The 23,785-nt window shown below is 39.4% G+C and overlaps 1 protein-coding gene across 1 annotated transcript; it reads right to left on the bottom strand.

The window, feature by feature from the left end:
- Positions 1-673: 673 nt before the first annotated feature.
- On the bottom strand, positions 674-22,925 carry LOC118826258 (opsin-5-like). The gene is made up of 6 exons (XM_036597176.1): positions 22,752-22,925; positions 17,901-17,988; positions 9,771-9,933; positions 7,023-7,150; positions 5,400-5,734; positions 674-1,306 (listed from the first exon to the last, which is right to left on the bottom strand). The coding sequence occupies exons 2-6, from the start codon at positions 17,986-17,988 to the stop codon at positions 674-676; spliced, it is 1,347 nt and encodes a 448-aa protein (XP_036453069.1). The 5' UTR covers positions 22,752-22,925.
- Positions 22,926-23,785: the final 860 nt, after the last annotated feature.

Genomic DNA, 23,785 nt, shown 5'->3' with positions numbered 1-23,785 from the left:
GCACCATGATAGTGGAGTTTGACTGGGCCACGAGTCAGGGACTTTGCACCATGATAGTGGAGTTTGACTGGGGCGCGAGCTGGGTACTTTGTGCTCTCACAGTGGAGTTTGACTGGGCTTTTGGCTGGGGACTTCACTTCATGATAGTGGAGTTCAACTGGGCCGCAAGCCAGAGATTTTGTGCTTTGACAGTAGAGATTGACTGGACTTCAAGTCAAGGGCTTTGTGCTCTGACAGTGGAGTTTAATGCAAAGTGAGCTAGGAACTTGGTGTTCTGAGTGGGCCACAAGCTGGGGACTCGGAGGGGAGTTTGACTGGGATGCAAGCTGAGGACTTTCCACCATGACAGGGGAGTCTAACTGGGCCACGAGCCCGAGACACCACTGTGACAGGAGAGTTTGACTGGGCCACAAGACTTTGCACCATACTAGTGGAGTTTAACCTTGTTTCACTTGAGAATACATCATGGTATGGAAGGACAATCCTCTTTGATTTCCCATTCACGTTGCTTATAAGTGCCCCTAAAGGGACTCACTTTGATATGAATTGAGATTGATTGATGGGATAAACTAAAGAAACTTCCTTTTTTTGGAAGAAGATCACATATTTTTTTTTTCAATGCCACTGAAAAATTGTTAATAGGCACCAAGCCACATTTGCGTGGGCAGTCATCTCATGGCCAAGCCATTTTTGCATGTACAGGCATTGTTTCCAAGCTAATCTTGAAATGTTCGATCTCTGCTCTCTGTTTGCCCCACATCCTGGATCTAACAGACTTCTTCTTAGTGGATTTTTGCTGCTGTTTGAGTCCCAACGTCAGTGGCAGTATTGTACCTGCTACTGGGCACTGTAGTGAAGTTCCATTGTCTCTGGTTTCGAGGTGACATGCTTTGGGGTAATGTTTGAAGCACTCAAAAGCATCACTGCACCTCTCGCACATGCTTCCTTTAGCTCTAGAACCCGGCAGCTCGCCATGGACTGAGTGTGGTTTGTGGAGTCGTTTTCTCAGAGACTGCAGGGGGACCGTTTTAGGCCGGCAAGGCCGCTGAGGGATGGTGGAGCAGAGGCAGCATCTAAAACAGGCCCGCCGCAGCAGACCCAGGTCGCGCCACATGACCCTGCGGAAGTTGGGCCGCAGGAGCAGGTAAACGATGGGGTTGTAGATGGTGGAGGACTTGGCGAACATGGCGGGCATGGCGAAGGCAAGCGGAGGGATGCTTTTAATCTGGCCGAAGGCGGCCCACATGGACACCACTGCATACGGGCTCCAGGCAGCAAAGAAGCCGATACACACTGCCACACTGAGCTGAGGGGAAGGAAAATAGAATTAGATCAGTGCTCTAGTAGTTTATGTACAAAGGCATCATCACCACACAGTATGGTAAGAAATGTACAACTAAACACAACTAAAATAAAATTTCGTTACTATTTTTAAATAAAAACAAATATGTTGTCATGATGAGGTAACATCATACAGTGTCCTTAGTAGTGCTAAAGCTGAAGCTTTAGTATTAGCTACGTAACAGTTGCTATGTTAGCCTAGATAGATATGTTAGCCTTAATTGATCAGGTTGTCAGACTTCAGTCATTCTGGGCCACATCTCTACTTCAGCATTCTGCCTCATTAAAAACAGCTGATTCAACCAGGTGCATTCCAGGGCTTTAGCCCCAAATATGTTTTAACTAACCTCAAACTATATACAGGGTGATTCCAAAAGATTCATCTGATTTCAAAGCGCCATGTTTTTACAACCGTCTAGGCACCTAGGAACCAATCACATACCAATTGAAAGAGAGGGACATAGAGTTTCTGACTGTCACCGGAAGATGGCTCCCTTTAGTCTGTGAGGAGATGGAGACCCCTGAGCAGAAACGTGATTTTCATCAGCAGTGAACCTCCAACAGCTCAGAGCGTTCATCGTTGGTTCCACAACACTGGATGATCTCCGAAATCGCACTGAAAGAGCCGTGAGTGCGGTGACACCCGACATGCTCAATCCAGCATGGGATGAATTTGACTATGGCGTTGATGTTGTCCGTACAGCTGGAGGAGGTTCATATTGAGCACTTTTGTAATTGGATGAATCTTTTTGAATCACCCTGTATTGTTAACATATCACATTTCACCCCAGCTCTACACACGTCCTTCATATCATCCATGGTTTCATTCAGGGGCATGTTCACCCCCTCCTCAAACTCAGAGAGGAAGAGAGAGTGCAAGGGAGAAAATGCATGTGTGCCTGAAATCTCAGTAAAACTACACCACTGTAAAACAATCATTTTTAAAAGTATAACTTATAAAGTAAACTGGCTGTTTTAAGTTTCAAGTTCATTTAGCATCAAATAGTAAGTTAACAGAACAGTGGTTTTACATGCTGGTAACTCATTAACTGAAGTTCAATAAAATGAAAGTTTTAAAGCAGCCAGTTTACTTACTTTTTCAATTTAAAACTGAACATAAAAAATCACTCACAAAATCCAAATCAAGAAGAACTTTACTGTTTAGCATCAAAACATATATATGTGTGTTTAGATATATATACAGATATGTTTGAGTGTTAGCAGCGCATTAAAGAGGAGATGTGTAGTAGACGCAACAACAACTTTTTCAGAATGTACACGCTCTTAAGTAAACTCCCTTGGGAGTAGCTTTCTGCCACATTATGGAAGTTGTTGTGTACTTAGATAAAGCTTATAGAGACCTCAGCGGTAGTAAATACATGGATTTCTCAGACTGTGGTGGGCCATTTGAACTATTTTAGCACAAGCCTAAATATTTAAATTCTATTGGTCAGCAGTGAATGACCCCTTTAATGCACATTGAAAAAGCTTTTTTTACTGAGACAAATTGTTTAACCCAAATCTATTACTAATCCCAAACGTACACACTTAAAAAAGACAGTTATTCAAGGGTTCTTTTGTAATGAAAATGGTCCTCTAGTAAGTAAGTGACCTTTATTAGTCTCATTAGTCTAAATTTCAACTCCGCATTTAACCCATCCGGGCAGTGAAACACCATATACACACTAGTGGGCAGCCCTATCCGCAGCGCCTGGGGAGCAGTTGGGGGTTAGGTGTCTTGCTCAAGGGCACTTCAGTCATGTACCGTCAGCTCAGGGGAACAAACCCTCGACCTTCTGGTCACAAGGCTGGTTCCCTAACCTCCAGCCCATGACTGCCCCTCTATTGCTACAAGCTTGACATCATAACAAAAGCAGAACCCTTTTCAAAAAGGTTCTATGTAGAACCATCCACAGCACATTCTCCATCTGGTTCCTTAGTGAAGAAAATGGTTCTATATAAAACCATGAACACTCAAAGAAGTCTTTGCATGATTAAAGGATTCTTTGCATCATTAAAGGGTTCTTCAAGACTGATGGAGGATGTGCTATAGATGGTTCTATATAGAACCCTTTTTGGAAAGTGTTCTATATAGCACCAGAAAGGGTTACACTATTGTTATAAGCCAAATAGCCCTGGTTTGGTACTACATAGAACTCTTTTTGCTAAGAGTGTAAATAATTAGACCACTTAAAGTATCTCAATAATCTCATTCTTAACAACGTTTCTCAAGAGTTCTTTAGTAAAGAAAATGGTGCTATATAGAACCATGAACACTCAAAGAACCCTTTGCATGATTAAAGGCTACTGTCTTCAGATTGATGGAGAAGGTGTTGTATATGGTTCTACAAAGAACCTTTTTGAAAAGGGTTCTATAAAGCACTAAAAAGGGTTCTTCTATTGTTACGATACAAGCTTGCAACAATAGAAGAACTCTGGTGCTATATAGAACCATTTTCAAAATGGTTCTATATAGAACCGTCTATAGCACTTTCTCCATCTGAAGAACGTTTTCACTATGCAAAGTACCCTTTAATCACACAAAGGGTTCTTCGAGTGTTCATGGTGCTATATAGAACCATGTTCTTGGCTACAAAACCCTTGAAGAACCATCTTTTTAAGAGTGTATGCAGAAAAAATGGTAAAACTTTTGTTTCATTTTCTGAAACTCACTACAACCCAGTCTCTGTAGTCTCCTTTACCTCAACTGTCAACAAGTTGTAGAAATTACGGTATGTTTGCTGAGCAACCAGCACTGGTCCAGTTTTTTAGCTGCTATTTTATCAGGAATTCTCAGACGTTACCCTCTGAGACTGTCCTGCTCTTTAAAACAAAAGAGTGCAAACCAAGACCCCATTAAAGTGATTCATATCAAGCTCAAAAGAAAGATTTCTCAAAGACGGTGCTTCAGGTTAGATGAGAGTTGGGTGTCTATAAGAGAGAGTTCATTATCTTACCGACACTTTACAATAACAATGATAGAGAATGAACACCAGAGGTGAAGAAAGGACCAACTCGTCTAAACACAACTGCTCCAATGAGCTGCCGCCTTTCATCAATTACAGTCTGCCTCAAGGTCTCCCAAAGACAACGAGCATCCATTTTTTTCATTTTCGCAGAGAAATCATCTCCCATTCGACTCAATAAGACCTGGAAATCTATTGAGGTCAGTGAAAACAGTGGAAATGCATGACTGCATTTCTTATATGCTGGGTAATTGAACTTTAACAAAGCCTACTGATGAAGGAAAGTGCTTGACTCTACATTAAACATGCTGTTGGGGGGACTTACTCACCCCCTGGTGATACTGCTGCCTGCACAGACCTGAACTATTTAATCATAGACATTGTTTCAGCTGCCTCATAATACATATTCTCATATCAGATCATCATTTTAGGCTTGCCACTGTCACCCTCGGTGATGCTCGTTGCTGCTTGGACCCGGATTTTCTGTAAAGCTGATTTGTGAAAATGAACTTGAATTTAACAGGACGCTGTTGGCTGGATATTTTTGGTTCGTGGACTGTTCTCAGTCCAGCAGCGACACTGAGGTGTTTAAAAACTCCAGCAGCACTGCTGTGTCTGATCCACTCAGACCAGCACAACACACACTAACACACCACTACCCTGTCAGAGTCACTGAGAATGATCCACCAATACCTCATCCACCAATCCCTGCCCCGTCCTGTGGGGGTCCTGACCACTGAAGAACAGGGTGAAAGGGGGCTAACAGAGTATGAAGAGAAACTGATGGACTACAGTCTGTAACTGTAGAACTACAAACTGCTCCTATATGGTCAGTAGAGCTGATAAAGTGGACAATGAGTATAGAAACAAGGAGGTGGACTCAACAAAGTTGTCAGTCTGTTTGTATATTAATGGGGAAATGCAGATCTGTATACAGTAAGTATCTTTTATTGAAGCAGAGTGAGGCAGCTCCACTTTTCTAATGCTCTGCCATGTTTAAAAGTGAGGTAGATGTTTAAACTAAGCAGAAATTGTGATACATTGTCAGCTTGTTATCTGCAGATTGGATTGAAAACACTAATGCTCTCTGACCTTAATAATGATGGTGTGGATATTGCTCAGGTGAGTTGGAGCGGATATGTGCTGCTCCATGGTTCTCCTGGAGGCGCGGAGTGTGAGGAGGATGCGTGTGTAGGAGGCCACGATGAGAACGCAGGGCAGCAGGTAGCAGAAAGCAAACAGGACCACCATGTACGAGCGGGCACTGCTGCGCTGGTTGGACGAGCGCCAGTCAATACAGCAGGCCGTGCCGTATGGCTCGGGTCCGTACTCGCCCCAGTGAGCCAGCGGAGAACAGGCGAAGACCAGGGCATACGCCCACGCACACACCAGCAGGAGGCGACCATGAGCCGCAGTAAACCTGTTACCTGCAGAGAGGTGAGTTAAAGAGTTTACGTTATGTAAATTAGACTTATGTTATTTTAAATACAAGTTCTCATTCATAGCTTTTAGAATTAGTTTTGGCATTTTCACAATCAAACCATAAACCAGTGACAATTCTAGGCCTTCAGTTTGGATCATAAACGTCAAATTTATATGATAATATTGGTTTCTGCTAGCTCCCCTATGTGATTCTAGTAGCAAGCTTATGTCGATTCACATTAAAATTTTGGTCATTCCAGATGAAACATAGACAGTTAAAGCTTGTAAAAGACAATCCATGTTTTATTTTAAGTTTGTAACAGACATTAATATACATTTTACCATGTATGTGTAAGTTTTACAGTAACTATTTCAGTAAAGAGTCCTGACACTGTTTTCCATTTCTAATAAGTGACTGAAACTCTGGATCTCTTATTGACAATCAAAGAGGTATCTAGGACTTTCAGAAGGCCCAGTGTGTATTTATGAGTGAAAAACACTCATTATCTAGCTTTTAGCATACATGCTAAAAGCACTAGCATTTCCAACACTGTCAAACACAGATTGAGCTCCAATAAACTCTCAGTACTAACCCCTGTGTTACTGCACTCACTATTATGTTGTTGTTAGCATTGTTTTTGTGTGAGCCATGATATATTTCAATGAATGTTTTTCTACATTCTTTCTACATGTAAGGTATAAGTATGGGGACACCAATATCATTTCATTTCATTAGGCGTACACATTAGGCGCGTCCTACTGTTTGTCTTGAGAGATGCTTATGCATGCACTGTTCTAAAATGGGTATCAGTCAGTCACTCAGTCAGTCATTCAGTCAGACTCAGTAAGACACAGTGACTCGTGTAAGCTGGCCCACTGGGGAGTCCAGCAAAAATCCATAAATATCAAGAATGCCTTCATAAGATATTTTTCTGCCAATATCAGAATTGAAAAAAATAATTGATAATAATAATAATAATAATAAAACCTGTATAGTCACAGGACCACAAGGCTCAGGGACCCTAAGCAAATGCTTTTTATAGCAGGAAACAGCTCTTGTTTGATAGCATTTATCGATCTACCTGGAACTGTTTCATAACATGCTCATTATAGTCTGGTCCTCATAATAGAGTTATATAAATAGACCTTCCACTACACAAATACAATGACAGCTTGTGCATATTGGCTACGTTGATCTCCTGGAGTTGAGTGCCCTCATCTCCTTGTTGTCATAGCTTGGATACTTTCAAGGGCAGGCCATTGTTCAGTGCGTGACCTCAGGTAAAGGCTTACCATAAAGAGGGTAGCACACCTTCACAAAGCACACGAGACTCAGCAGCGTGAGCGTCGTCAGGCTGCAGATCCCGAACAGCACACCGCAGAAGGCGTACATGATACAGACCACCCGACCAAACAACCACCTGAAAAAAATCACAGATGGAAGATGCTGAGAGGTGCACTGTACAGGACCCTGCTGTAAAAATGATTTTAAACCTCAGCGAGATTTTATCTTGGTTAAATAAAGGTAAATAATGATTAAAATGTCCAAAAGTTTGTAGACACCTGCTCGTCCAGTGTTTCTTCTGAAATCAAGGGTATTAATAAAGAGTTTGCCCCTATTTGCCGTGGTAACAGCCTCTACTCTTCTGGGAAGGCTTTACACTAGATGTTGGAACATTGCTGTGAGGATTAGATTACATTCAGCCACTAGAGCACTAGTGAGGTCAGGTACTGATGCTGGATGATCAGTTCTGGATCACTCTGACCCATCACAAAGGTATTGGATGGAGCTCCATTCCAGAGAATGCAGTTCCACTGGCATTGGACATGATGACCTTAGGCTCATGTGCATCTGCTCCAGTGCCTTTCTATGGAGATTAAACAAGCTGTGTGAGTGCAACTGAGCACCTTTGCTAGCAATAGGTAGAATTCCTTTATTTGGGGTGTCTGGATGCTTTTGGAGATGTAGAAAATATGAAATAGAAAACATTTTGGCTGAATCTTGTGAACATGATCATTGTACTTAATATAAGTACTTGTGATTGTACTTGTAAATTTGATTTATTTTGAGTAAAAATACAGGAACAATTCTTTCTGCATATTAAAGGCAGAAAAACAATATAAAAAAACAATATCACAGTACACAAAGGCAGTCTCCAAAACTAGAGTTCAAAAAGTGTGCAAAAAAAAGAGGAAAAGTCTACGGAAAACAAGTGGAAAAAGAGTTTAAAGGTACAGGAAAAACTGCCCCCATTCTGCCCCCATTCATCTTTGAGAGAGAGGAGAAAATCAAGCTGCTTCAGATCTGAAAACATCCACAGGTGTTTCTGTCCATCCCTCCACTGTGAGAAGACGACTCAGCGCTATGGATCTGAAAGGATGTGTAGCTGTTAAGAAGAACTTCACTGAGAAAAGGAGACGGACACATCAAACGAAGAAGCTGCTGGTGTTCTTAGAACAATGAACTGGCCACCCCAGAGTCCAGACCTCAACATCACTGAATGTGTTTGGGATTACTTGGATTGTAAGAAGAAAATGCAACCAACTTCTAAGACTGAACATTAGAGGTGTGGAAAAATGACCCTGTAGATTTCTCTAAAAAACTGAAAGTGAGTCTCCTGAAAAGAATGGAAGTTGTAAGCAAAGTAAAGAGAGGACACACTAAATACGAAGAAAAATATTTAGTTGAGGCTTCTGTGTATTTATTCAGTTAAATACATGTTTTCTGCTTTGATAAATTATGGCCATTTTGACTGGAAGTTAAAAAAATGTTGTGTGACTTTTTCACAGTGTTGCATGTTTCTTGTTTTCAAACGGGATCAGTGTTCAGATCACTATAGTGATTTTGAGGGTCAGCCACTGGAGTGTTTTGAAAGAGAGTAATTATGCAAGATCTCATTGGGGTGCAATAAAGAGCCAGACTGCACTTTACTGTGAGGTTTCATAGTAACAGTCTGTTTTTATGAGACAGTGGCCGCAGCTAATACTCAGTAAATATTTGGCCACATTGTGGAATTTGATAATGAGTTTATAGGAGCGTGATATCATGGCTTGTTTGTGACCCAACAGAATAGATTACAAAGAAGGACTGTTTTCCTCCAAAATGATGAAAAAATATAATTAATGTTCATACTTTTTGTTATTAAATAAACATTTGTACTTAATTTCCACTAATATTCCATGATATCTTCACTCAAGGGACATGAGGTAGAACCTTTATAAAACCTGTAACTGATGCTTGTTATGTAAATTTGAATTTCAGCCATGTGGTGACAAACTTATTTGATAATATTACCTGATTACTTTGCTTACAGTGTCTTTTTTTGCTTCAGAATTCATTCTCTATTGTTTGATAAATCAGGCTAGCCATTATTGTCAGATGAATTCCAGTGCTACCTCTCTCTCCTTTTGTAAATGCAACTATTATGAAATATAACTGGCTAACATTGCCTAAATAGATCAGTGATTGAGTGGAGGCTTACATAACCAATGGACACATATGCCACCCAGCATGTGGACCGCAGCATAATCCACGTTACAAAATTTTCTTCAGCGTTTTTTGTGCAGTTACATATTTCCACCAGAGAGGCCGCCAATTCCCCAAAGTGGCCAAAGTTTTGTCTGTTGATGCAAAATTTATCAGCCTCTTCTACTCTGTCAATCAATGGAATAAGACCACAATAGATCATTAAACACTGTCCACACATGGTGGCCACTTTATTAGAAACACCCACCATGTTGGTACACATTATATGTATATAATATAACACTATAACTCACCTGGTTTAAAACAGTTGTTATTCACCACTTCATCCGTTGTTAGTTTCTGACCACAGACCGACACTAGATATTTTTAGGTGGTGATCCACTATCAACCTAGCAATGACACTGACATGGATAAAAAAACTACCACCCAAAAAATATCTGCTCAGCGGTACTCCTAACAAACCTGTGTTGATCTCCTTGGAGTAAAAGGAGGCTCATCAAACTGATGGGCTACAATCTCAATAACTAAAACCTACAGAGTGCAGCTGGACTGACCTGTGGAAGAAGCTGGACGTGATGGCCAGTGGGTAAAGAGACAACGTCAGCCCCATGTCACTGATGGCCAGGTTGATGATGAAGAACTCGGCTGGTTTCAGATAACGCTTCTTCTTGTAGGAGACGTAAAGCAGTGTGCTGTTCCCAAGCAGTGAGCAGACTCCTCCGAGAGAAAGAAAGATAAAAACATTTATTAGTTAAGCAATAGAAGCCACAGTTATCATTTCATACTAATAACTTCCACTTGTACCTCACTGAAACATCCGTGGAAACGAGCTTTCAATTGATACCATACTTCTGTTTATAAGTAGTACTGGAGATTTTTCATCTGTTAATTGAAGAAAAGTTAATGTTGTGCATACAGTCTTGTTTTGTGGGAGGAGTCTATGTTTTTGTCAATTTTATCAAAACTAACAAAAATTGGAAGTTTAGATGCGAGCCTGACCATACAGACTGCAGATTGAATGTAAATTGAATTAATATGTGTCTACACTCATGTGATGTGCTCTCATTTCTATTTTGGAAAAAAAAATACAAACCATAAAAATTGGCCTCTTCAACAGTCTTGGCCAATTTCATGTTTTGTTTTGTTTTGTTTTTAATATGTTAAACCCAGCAAATAAAGACAAATTGTCCACTAAAATTTGCAGAAAATGCCACACTTACTTTTTTTTCTATGTAGAGGATGTGCTAGCTTATTGTCACTTAGAAAATCAACAAAACATGTATTTTGACCAGATATGTTGAAACTTTTGCATGCCACTGTAGAGTCCAGACCTCAACATCACTGAATGTGTTTGAAATTCCTCGGATTGTGAGAAGCAGAAAATGCAAAACCAACTTCTAAGACCGAACTTTAGAGGTGTGGAAAAACATCCCTGCAGATTTCTCCTGAAAAGAATAGAAGCTGTACTAGAACACCAACATTTGACTTCTGACATAGATTTTATGGAGTTTTATACAACAGTTAGTTTCGGCCACGCAAGCTGATTGGTTGAGAGGCGTTCTAACTGTGCTGTTATTTCGCCATAACATCATGGGTGTTTCACAAACACTGTATCACTCCACTGAGACGCTGTTGCTAAGCAACGACTTTGACAGCTGTTGGAGACGCTCAAGCTATTTGAACGTTTTTACTTTTTACTTTGCACAAAAACAGAAAATGGATACTTTTAAGATCACATTTGAACAACAGCCGATTTGGTCAGACTCTGAAGATGAGACAACACTAAATCCCCAAACTGTCAGCTGGTCTGTGTGGAGCTGCAGAACGAACTGCTGGCTGTGCAGCGAGTGAGCAGAGCTTGTTACTCTGACGTAGAAACGAGCTGCTTGTTAAGGAACTATAATTCATCGGAAGGAACTGCTGACATTAAAACATTAAACGCCGCGTTCACGGCCCAGTTTATTAATTTATTACTGTATTTATTTAACTGTTGTATAAAAGCAGTAGAACACTTGAGGTCGTGTGTTATCACGAATAACATCACGAACAACTCTCGTGTTCTATTGCTTAAATAAGGCTAAATCTGAGACATGCAGAAGTAACAGAAGACAGTATGTATGTCGTTGAAGCAAGAAAAGACTCATCAAACCATGTCTACAAGCATCATTCAAGTATGGTGATGGATCAGTTTGGTGATGTATAACAACATCTGGAGATGGTGATTTGTTTGATTGAAGACATCATGAATGCTGATAAGTACAATTTTTAAAACATCATGCAATACACTCTGCATATTACTCAATACTACACAATATTTCCTTACGATTGCAGTCTGAATCAGGCCTGGAATGCCTTTAAATGTCCCCTGTTTGAACAAATCACCCCTAAACGGTTCATTACAGGAGCCTTTCAATTGGACAGCTCGGAGAGAGAGAAGCAAAGGTATATGGTTCCTTTCATCTGGAGCCCGTTTCAGTTTTTTTAACCTTTTTTTCACTCTATGCTCATCAGTGCCCAGCGGTAACCTGCACAGATATACACATATCCTCAAAATGATCATGATCAAAGATTTTCAGGAAGGGCTGGAGAATCTGCATCATCAGCATGTGCGATTATGTGTGTACATATGTGTTCATATGAGCGTGTGTGTGTGTGTGTTTAAATATGTCTGATTCCAAAAGGAGTTAATTGAACCTGGACTTCAAAGGAGATTCTGTCTTTTGCATTTAGGCTTATTCTCTCACTCTTAGTGTTCTTGGTTGACTGAGAAGAGGAAGATATGATGACGTTATGAAAGCGTTAAGCTTGTTTTACATGCAAGTCAGCTCTCATCCCTCTGCACTATAAAAAATAAATAAATGTATAAATAGTCGTGACTATTTAAGAGTTGAAGACAATCTGCTGCACATTTTTCTCATTTTTATATTCTCTTACGATTTTAGTACTATATCTTAGGCAGAAATGCAACGATACTAGCTTTTCTCTTCCGATACCAATACTGATACCTGATCCCTTAGTATCTGCCGATACCGAGTACCAACACCAATGTTAACTCTATCTATTCTAACTCACCTATAAGTCCTGATATTTATACAATTACATTTTTAAATATTTTATTTTGGTAAATAGAACACGCTCAGCTAGGCTAGATGGCATTTACTTGTTGGACTACATTTATTAGAAAAGTTATTTTTGTTTATTAAAGTTATTTTTGTTTATTAAAGATACTAGCTTTTCTCTTCCGATACCAATACTGATACCTGATCCCTTAGTATCTGCCGATACCGAGTACCAACACCAATGTTAACTCTATCTATTCTAACTCACCTATAAGTCCTGATATTTATACAATTACATTTTTAAATATTTTATTTTGGTAAATAGAACACGCTCAGCTAGGCTAGATGGCATTTACTTGTTGGACTACATTTATTAGAAAAGTTATTTTTGTTTATTTACTGTATATACTTAGTATTTACTATTATATAATGAGTAATAAGAACCATGTTTAACAACTTTAATAAATGTAAAATATCTTTATTGTACAAAACAACGTTAAAAACGGAGCTGAACAGTATGCAGATAAACTGTTGGTGTTTACACATCAGTACACAGCAGCTTCTCTGGCTCAAAAATGGAGCTGCAGATTGTTTCTTGTCCAAATTCTTAACTCATTGTCTCATACGTGCATCTTGTTCACTCGTACTGCATCTCTGAGTGTCAGTTCAGTAAATATCACCGTCATTCATGCTGTCGGTATCAGCGACTTTCAACGGTTCTGGCTTGGTTGAAGTGACGGGTCTCGAGACCCTGCTGCTGATTGATACAGCTGACTGATGGAGGCACACCACATGCGAGGCTAGTGAATGCACAGGCCTGGCTAGCGAGCTGCTATGCTAAAGGCTAATTTGAGGCTAAAGGCTTTTTATGCCAAGTAATGAGACAGAGTCACAGATTATGCCATGAGCATTTTTACTGCTGCTCGTCGCCCCACTCTGTCTACTGGCACACATACATGCGTCAGAAGTTGCCTCGTGGTGTCACTCACAGATATCGGTATTCCCATTACCGTTACGGATACTGTGCTTAAGTGCCAGTATCGGCACTGATACCGATACAGTTTCAGATAACAGGGACATTAGAAAAACAGACGATTACTGGCAGGATTATGTTTAAACCACATACACGTAAACATTCGCATTTTGTCACCATTTTGAATGACAATCATGTTGCATGAGTCGTGTAGATTTGAAGAGATTTTAATTTTGGAAAGGACCAGGGAGAGGAACTGCTGGTAGAGAAACCTGAAGAACAAGCCCCCTCACAAAAAACAGTCAGTTAGAGTCACTAGAGTGACCTCTACTTATAATAATTGTTGATGAGGGGTCTCAAAAGCTGATATCTATCACATTGACCTTTTGACTTTGGTATAAAGTGCACACAATTAAGTCACCTAGAATCTATCGTTTTGCTTTATAAACCACTGCAGCTCTCCTGCTTGTCTTGTGTTAAGTAATGGCATCTTGTTGATTTTTTTTCTTGGTTGACTGAGAACAGGGAGATATGATAATGTTATGAAAGCATTTAGCTTGTTTTAGATGCAAGTCAGCTCTTGTCCCATGCTCCCAAGCTCCACTAAACAACTTTGGGTTCAGTAGGGGTGGTGAAGCTCCACTGAACACATTTAGGTTGACTTAGAGTGATGAAGCTTCTCTTAACAACTTTGGGTTGTGTTGGAGTGATGAAGCTCCACTGAACTTCTTTGGGTTGACTTAGAGTGATGAAGCTCCACTGAACAACTTTGGGTTTAGTTGGAGTGATGAAGCTCCACTAATCAACTTTGGGTTTAGTTGAAGTGATGAAGCTCCACTGAACAACTTTGGGTTTAGTTGAAGTGATGAAGCTCCACTGAACAACTTTGGGTTTAGTTGGAGTGATGAAGCTCCACTAATCAACTTTGGGTTTAGTTGAAGTGATGAAGCTTCACTAATCAACTTTGGGTTTAGTTGGAGTGATGAAGCTCCACTGATCAACTTTGGGTTTAGTTGGAGTGATGAAGCTCCACTGAACAACTTTGGGTTTAGTTGGAGTGATGAAGCTCCACTGATCAACTTTGGGTTTAGTTGGAGTGATGAAGCTCCACTGAACAACTTTTGGTTTAGTTGGAGTGATGAAGCTCCACTGAACAACTTTGGGTTTAGTTGGAGTGATGAAGCTCCACTGAACAACTTTTGTTTAGTTGGAGTGATGAAGCTCCACTGAACAACTTTGGGTTTAGTTGAAGTGATGAAGCTCCACTGAACAACTTTTGTTTAGTTGGAGTGATGAAGCTCCACTGAACAACTTTGGGTTTAGTTGGAGTGATGAAGCTCCACTGATCAACTTTGGGTTGTGTTGGAGTGATGAAGCTCCACTGAACAACTTTTGGTTTAATTGGAGTGATGAAGCTCCACTGAACAACTTTGGGTTTAGTTGGAGTGATGAAGCTCCACTGAACAACTTTTTGTTTAATTGGAGTGATGAAGCTCCACTGAACAACTTTTGTTTAGTTGGAGTGATGAAGCTCCACTGATCAACTTTGGGTTGTGTTGGAGTGATGAAGCTCCACTGATCAACTTTGGGTTTAGTTGGAGTGATGAAGCTCCACTGAACAACTTTTGTTTAGTTGGAGTGATGAAGCTCCACTGATCAACTTTGGGTTGTGTTGGAGTGATGAAGCTCCACTGAACAACTTTTTGTTTAATTGGAGTGATGAAGCTCCACTGAACAACTTTGGGTTTAGTTGGAGTGATGAAGCTCCACTGAACAACTTTGGGTTTAGTTGGAGTGATGAAGCTCCACGGATCAACTTTGGGTTTAATTGGAGTGATGAAGCTCCACGGATCAACTTTGGGTTTAGTTGGAGTGATGAAGCTCCACTGATCAACTTTGGGTTGTGTTGGAGTGATGAAGCTCCACTGAACAACTTTTGTTTAGTTGGAGTGATGAAGCTCCACTGAACAACTTTTGGTTTAGTTGGAGTGATGAGGCTCCACTAATCAACTTTGGGTTTAATTGGAGTGATGAAGCTCCATTGAACAACTTTTGGTTTAGTTGGAGTGATGAGGCTCCACTGATCAACTTTGGGTTTAATTGGAGTGATGAAGCTCCACTGAACAACTTTTGTTTAGTTGGAGTGATGAAGCTCCACTGAACAACTTTGGGTTGTGTTGGAGTGATGAAGCTCCACTGAACAACTTTTGGTTTAATTGGAGTGATGAAGCTCCACTGATCAACTTTGGGTTTAGTTGGAGTGATGAAGCTCCACTGAACAACTTTTTGTTTAGTTGGAGTGATGAAGCTCCACTGAACAACTTTGGGTTTAGTTGGAGTGATGAAGCTCCACTGATCAACTTTGGGTTGTGTTGAGTGATGAAGCTCCACTGAACAACTTTTGTTTAATTGAGTGATGAAGCTCCACTGAACAACTTTGGATTTAGTTGGAGTGATGAAGCTCCACTGAACAAGTTTTTGTTTAATTGGAGTGATGAAGCTCCACTGAACAACTTTGGGTTTAGTTGGAGTGATGAAGCTCCACTGAACAACTTTTGTTTAGTTGGAGTGATGAAGCTCCACTGAACAACTTTGGGTTTAGTTGGAGTGATGAAGCTCCACTGAACAACTTTTGTTTAGTTGGAGTGATGAAGCTCCACTGAACAACTTTGGGTTTAGTTGGAGTGATGAAGCTCCACTGAACAACTTTGGGTTTAGTTGGAGTGATGAAGCTCCACTGAACAACTTTTGTTTAGTTGGAGTGATGAAGCTCCACTGAACAACTTTTTGTTTAGTTGGAGTGATGAAGCTCCACTGAACAACTTTGGATTTAGTGGAGTGATGAAGCTCCACTGAACAACTTTGATTTAGTTGAAGTGATGAAGCTCCACTGAACAACTTTGGGTTTAGTTGGAGTGATGAAGCTCCACTGAACAACTTTGGATTTAGTTGAAGTGATGAAGCTCCACTGAACAACTTTGGGTTTAATTGGAGTGATGAAGCTCCACTGAACAACTTTGGGTTTAGTTGAAGCGATGAAGCTCCACTGAACAACTTTTGGATTTAGTTGAAGTGATGAAGCTCCACTGAACAACTTTGGGTTTAGTTGGAGTGATGAAGCTCCACTGAACAACTTTGGATTTAGTTGGAGTGATGAAGCTCCATTGAACAACTTTTTGTTTAGTTGGAGTGATGAAGCTCCACTGAACAACTTTTTGTTTAGTTGGAGTGATGAAGCTCCACTAATCAACTTTGGGTTTAGTTGAAGTGATGAAGCTTCACTGAACAACTTTGGATTTAGTTGAAGTGATGAAGCTCCACTGAACAACTTTGGGTTTAGTTGGAGTGATGAAGCTCCACTAATCAACTTTGGGTTTAGTTGAAGTGATGAAGCTCCACTGAACAACTTTGGGTTTAGTTGAAGTGATGAAGCTCCACTGAACAACTTTGGGTTTAGTTGGAGTGATGAAGCTCCACTAATCAACGTTGGGTTTAGTTGGAGTGATGAAGCTCCACTAATCAACTTTGGGTTTAGTTGGAGTGATGAAGCTCCACTGATCAACTTTGGGTTTAGTTGGAGTGATGAAGCTCCACTGAACAACTTTGGGTTTAGTTGGAGTGATGAAGCTCCACTGATCAACTTTGGGTTTAGTTGGAGTGATGAAGCTCCACTGAACAACTTTGGTTTAGTTGGAGTGATGAAGCTCCACTGATCAACTTTGGGTTTAGTTGGAGTGATGAAGCTCCACTGAACAACTTTTGGTTTAGTTGGAGTGATGAAGCTCCACTGATCAACTTTGGGTTTAGTTGAAGTGATGAAGCTTCACTGAACAACTTTGGATTTAGTTGGAGTGATGAAGCTCCACTAATCAACTTTGGGTTTAGTTGAAGTGATGAAGCTCCACTAATCAACTTTGGGTTTAGTTGAAGTGATGAAGCTCCACTAATCAACTTTGGGTTTAGTTGAAGTGATGAAGCTTCACTGAACAACTTTGGATTTAGTTGGAGTGATGAAGCTCCACTGATCAACTTTGGGTTTAGTTGAAGTGATGAAGCTCCACTGAACAACTTTGGGTTTAGTTGAGTGATGAAGCTCACTATCACTTTGGGTTTAGTGAAGTGATGAAGCTTCACTGAACAACTTTGATTTAGTGGAGTGATGAGCTACTGATCACTTGGGTTTAATTAGAGTGATGAAGCTCAATTGAACAACTTTGGGTTTAGTTGAAGTGATGAAGCTCCACTGAACAACTTTGGGTTTAATTGGAGTGATGAAGCTCCACTGAACAACTCTGGGTTGAGTTGAAGTGATGAAGCTCCACTGAACAACTCTGGGTTTAATTGGAGTGATGAAGCTTCACTTAACACCTTTATAATAAAATGGACTGATGAGGCTTCAACACATTTACGATGAGTTAGAGCATCATCCAGCATCAGTACCTGACACACTAATGTTCGGCTGAATATAATACAACCCCAGTAGTTATGTTCCAACACAGAGTAAAACTGAAGAATTGTACTGCAGCAAAGGGGGAGCAGCATCATATTAAGACTCTTGATTTTAGAAGAAAAATGTTGGATGTTTGGACATACAGTGTCTTTCTGTTGAAGAGAGCAGCACAGTATCTCAAACACAATGCAAAATCACTTACCAAAAACTGTGTAAACAACAGCTATTGTGATATCTGCAGCCTTCGGTATGTTGGACTGAAAAATAATGTCATCAGGAAGCTTCCCCATCTGCAAAAACACACATATTCAAGATTATGCCTGGATTAAAGAGGATAACTGGAGATATCATAAGCATGAGGTTCATTCAGCTGTTATTTGCAAAGTCACGTACACTTATTCAGGTAACACGCCACAAAATAATGGGCACTGCTATTGGGACCAAACCTGTCATTCAGCAAACACTGTATGTAACACTGGGCCCGATTCATAAAACACAACGACAGGTTTACTGTGATGGTAAAAGCAAATAGTGTGGTTTCCTGATTCATAAATGAGGATTGGGGGGGGAGAAAAGAGGAGGAAGAAGATTTGCTTGAGCAGGATTTTAAATTGGCAGATTTAACTGGCACCGTGCTTAAAACAACTTCTTATTCCTGCATCAAATTCAATGTTTGGTGAAGCCCTTTCCTGTGTGGAAAGCAGGTTTAGCTTGTAATTTAAATAAGTGAAGAGTAATTTGACATGTTGAGATTATAACAGCATGATTCTCTTTGAAATTGTAGCTACATCTTTTTAGCTACATTAGGGCCAATGCAAAACTAAAGAACCGAGCATGTCTTAGCTCAGGGGTGCACAGCTGCAGTCCTGGAGGGCCAGTGTCCAGCATACTATGGTGATTTACCCTGCTCAAACACACCTGATCTCTTTAATCTGTTAATTTCCACGTTTAGTGGGTTTGTTTGAGCAAGGGAACCACCAGACTGTGCTGGACACCGGCCGTCCAGGATCAGAGTTGTGCACCCCTGTCTTAGCTGGTCACATACATTTGGGTATTTGAGACAAGTTCAGCAAATTAGTTTTTTTTATGAATTACAGGAGAAAATCTTTAAAGTCATATGGTTTTTGCCAACTTTTGAACCTTGTACTAATTAGTGGAGCTCATTAGTTAAGTACTCAGTACTTCATGTCACTACAAGGTCACAAGGTCACTACAAATTGCAAATAAAAACAGTGGCACTTTTTGAGTCATATATATATATATATATATATAATAAACATTTTCACATTATGTCAAAAACTGAAAAAACGACAAAAATGAAGACAGAAAGTTTTGTTCCGACCAGAGCGATATACTGTTTTTCAATTCATCATTTTTTCATTTATTTTCCTTTCATTTTCATTTGACTTGTCTCTTTCTAATGCGAGTGTATCTTTTATCTAATCTGAAATATTTCCTGAAAAATAAATCATTTGTAATTAATTAATTAATGAATGAGTGAAAAAGAGTATGTGAATATATGGAGAGAATTTAAGATAAACAGTAAATGGATTATGGCTCATAAGGATGCATGCAGTCACCCCACTGGTGCTTCAAAACACTGAGCTGAGATGCTCTGCCCTGCAGGATTCCCTCACTGTCCATGAAGGCTCTGAGCTTGTGCTGGTGATGTGGAGCTCAACAGAGGCAAGAAAGAGAAACTAGCGCATATACATGCTGTTCATGTGGGAGAGGAGATACTAATGAACTAAATAATGGATCCTCAAATATTCACAGTGCGAGAGAACAGCACAGTCCCCAGTACAGACCCTGCCTTCCAGTGTTTGCTGAAATATCATCGCTATTAGTGGAGAAATGATATTTGTAATACCTGGTGTGCTGAGTTGTGACATGAACGCTCGTTTACCCATCCGGACTAAAACTAATCAACTATAATCCAACAGTATGCGTCCACTTGCTCGCTACAGTGATCTCTGCTCACCACTAGTGGGTGTTTCTATCTCATTTCTGTTCTGGAAATGATGGAAAAGCACAGGAACCACATAGAACATATCTGGGGCAGCAAACAATGTTTCATCAAAGCTTTTTACATCTTTTTTACATGAGCCATCAAACTAGCTTATTAAACCTCACTAGCAGGCTAGCAGTCTTATCAAGTAACCTACACTGTTAAAAATAATGTTAGGGGTTTTTTAGTGAAGAGAATGGTTCTGTATAGAACCAAGAACATGCAAAGAATGCTTTGGGGTTCTTTGCATCATTAAATGGTTCTTCGGATTGATGGAGAATGTGCTGTAGATGGCTCTATATAGAACTTTTTCGAACCTTTATAGAACCAAAAAAGGTTCTTCTATTGTTAAGGTGTCAACCCTGTAGAAATAGAAAAACCCTTTTTGGTGCTACATAGAACCCTTTTCCAAAAGGTTCTATATAGAACCATCTATAGCACATTCTCCATCAATCCGAAGAACAATTTAATGACGCAAAGAACCCTTTAATCATGCAAAGTTGCATGCAAGTGTATACATGCTTCGTATGATTTAAAATTTGCTTTATCGTTTTGAACATTGTGAGCTGCATCCGATTGGACATCTTTACTCCAAATCCTCACCACCAACAGTTATAGTTGTGTGCAAAAGTTTGGGCACCCTGGTCAAATGACATGCTTTTGTTGATTTTCTAAGTAACCCTGACCTTAACCTCAACCCAAAACCTAACCCTCATATGTTTTTGACATGTTACTGAGAGTCCGTTGAGTGTTTGTTTAATCTAAAAGGACCACTCAAAATAAAGTTCCACCAAATGTGTTGCCTGTATATCCTGAATATACTTATTTTTATGTAGAGAATCAACAAAATGTTATTTGACCAGGAATGTTCAAACTTTTTCATAGGACTCTTATTATGCAAAACTGTCATGAATTAAATGAAGAAAAACATAGCCAATGCCCACTGGTGCCCCTTCTACATTTGGAGAACGTTTGAGGTTTGACATTTGTGACGAAGACCAGTCTACTGTCCCCCATTTGGCTAAACCCAATGTGACGTCCAGACTCATTTTTTATAAAGAGGAAATCTGCTGAACTTTTTTGCTGCACACTGAGGTGTGTTTTGCACAGTGAGCACATAACAACTGTTTGCAGTACAATAACTGCTTACAATACAGTATTTAATACCCTAAACTAGACAGTAAAAGGTACTTTTAGATGAACTGTTCAAAATTTTGTATTAAACATAAAACATTTCTTCATTTCTTTTCTTTTTTACAGCTTCATTATAATTGTAATTGTATAAAGTTGTACAAAGCTGATGTATTATTATTATTATTATTATTATTATTATTATTATTATTATTATCATTATTATACAGTCATCTGCCATCATACTGCTTTTCATATTAAAAGGAAAGTTGATTCCAAACTTTTGAACCGTTGTGTATGGTTCAATGAAACAACAGAAGCCATATCACCCCCTATATTTCCTCTAGTGTACTACAATCTGTCAGAATGACCTTATGTAGGCTATTCCATATACACACATTGTGGAATTAACTATTATGGACTATACATATCGATGTCTACAATTTTTTACAATTGACATCATTGACTGTCAGCTAATCACTGCAGTGCAGTTCACAACCCAGATTCAAAGTCAATGTTGTAATCGCTGACATTTCACAGTAATTCTATTTAACAAGAAATAAAACATCACTTTCAAAGTCTTTACAGCAGAATACTGACGATATAAGGTGGATCATGGATCAACATGGAATGTGTGCAAGCTACTAATGTATGTAAATAAACTCTAATCCTAATCCTAATTACAAATGTAAACTCATAAATCCATAAAACCTTACTCCACATCTCGGATGTCCAGCTTATGATATTCTCGTGTAAGTGTTCTTTTTTGTCTATTTCCTTTTCTGAGTAAGGGCTTACTCACAGCTACACATCCTTTCAGACCCATAGCGCTGAGTCGTCCTCTCACAGTGGAAGGATGGACAGAAACACCTGTGGATGTTTTCAGATCTGAAGCAGCTTGATTTTCTCCTCTCTCTCAGAGATGGAAGCTTTAAGTGCTGTTTATCTGATGGGGGCAGTTTTGGTGGTCTGACAGGTCTTGCACGGTTGTTAGGCCTCCCATCTTCTCTGTATCTTTGAATCATGATTTTAACTCTAGTTTTGGAAACTAATGTTTTTTTCATTCATTTTCCTTTTACTTTCTCTTTTCTTATGCAAGCAGATTATCTTATATCGAATGTCTTCAGAAACATCTCTTGAAAAATGAATAACATGTACTTAATGTCAATTTTAACTTGAAATGAAATAAATGAGGGGTGGTCTTTGACTTTCACAGGGTACTGTTTATTATTAGCTTCAGCAAGTAACACACAAACAACACGTGTAATTTCATTGCGTAACATGTTGAAGTGGCATGTTATCACATACAATATGAATATACATGTATACTTGGATCCAATGTGAAAAATGTGGCAACATGCTATTTCAGAGCATGTGCTTACATTCACCTTATGTTTACAACATGTTCTGTTGTTTTTTTAAGTGAAAATCAGTTAACACACTTCTTACAGGGAGCAAACTTATTTATGACACTTTCTGCCTATTTTAGTGCACAAAGAGTTTAAAATATTGGAAAAAAAACATAATATTAAAGGTGCACTAACATTTGCACACACCACCTTTTTGGCAGTATGTTAGACTCATCAAATAAACAACATTAAAATGTTCAGAAGTGTGTTCTCTGTAGCAGATTTGTTCACTTATTTTCAGTTAGAAAATGAACAAAAACGTGATTTTACTAGGGGCACCCAAACTTTTGCATACGACTGCGAAGCTATGTCACAGTTTGAGTGCAAATTTGATTTGTGAGAAACCAAAGGGAACCACGTGTTGGTGAAACCCTCAGCTGCCTCAAACAGAAGGCAAACAGGTGACTATATGCAGCATCTGCACGTGTAAGCAAGCATTGGTCCTGAAGGCTTCCAACAGGTTAATAACAATGATGATGATAATAATGATAATAACAAATCCTACCGTGAAACGGAGAGGATAAGTCTAGTGTTCTTAAAGATGAACACCTCTGTGAAGATGTCCAGTGTATCTGAGTCCAAACACCATCTCCATCCTCAGCGCTCCACTCTCCAGCACACGCAGCTCCACAGTGCACGCACACATTCTCAGACTAAACGCTACAAAAGCCTCTGTGACTGAAAGACTAAACATCTCTCACTGACCGCAGGGCAGCACGCAGAGATACACTCACTCACCTTCTCTCCCATTCATACCGGTGACCGAGAGCACCTTACTGACCATCAGCCAATCAGAGCTCAGCCATCTGAGCACGCAGCAGCGTCGCTCACTACTCCACCGCTCCACACTGGCATGGGCAGTTTGTCCTCTCAGAGGGTGGACATGCAGAAAGAACCACTCCAGCCCGTTTCCTTCACAAACCCTATAGAAGATCATTTACACCAGACAGAGGAGAAAAACAGCCTGAGTCTTTCTCCCTCTCTGTCTCTCACAGCAGAGTCAACAGTTTTGCTTAGTATGTTTAATGACCAATTTTCTTAATATTTTGACTTGGTGTCTCAAAACAAATGACTTTTTTTCTCTAAATATTGACATATTGTATTGAAATAATGACGTCTCAAAATTTTGATTCAATATCTTGAAGGAATACTGACTTATTTGACTTATTTACTCTACTAAATATTGACTTACTATTTCAAAATAATTACGTATCTCTAAACATTGACTTACTCTTTAAAAATAATGACATTGTCTCTAAAGACTGATTTACTATTTCAAAATAATGACGTATTTACTGTAAAGATTGATTTACTATTTCAAAATGACTTATCTCTAAACATTGACTTACTATTTCAAAATAATGACATTTACTCTAAAGATTGACTTACTATTTTAAAATAATTACTATCTCTAAATATTGACTTACTATTTCAAAAATAATTACATATCTTTAAACATTGACTTAGTATTTCAGAATAATGACTTATTTACTGTAAAGATTGATTTACTCTTTCAAAATAATGACATCTCTAAATATT

This window comes from Colossoma macropomum, unplaced genomic scaffold (assembly GCF_904425465.1).
Source record: "Colossoma macropomum unplaced genomic scaffold, Colossoma_macropomum, whole genome shotgun sequence".
NCBI classification, from domain to species: Eukaryota; Metazoa; Chordata; class Actinopteri; order Characiformes; family Serrasalmidae; genus Colossoma; species Colossoma macropomum.
The sequence above is the reverse complement of the archived record's forward strand: the minus strand, read 5'-3'. Positions and strand labels throughout refer to the sequence as shown.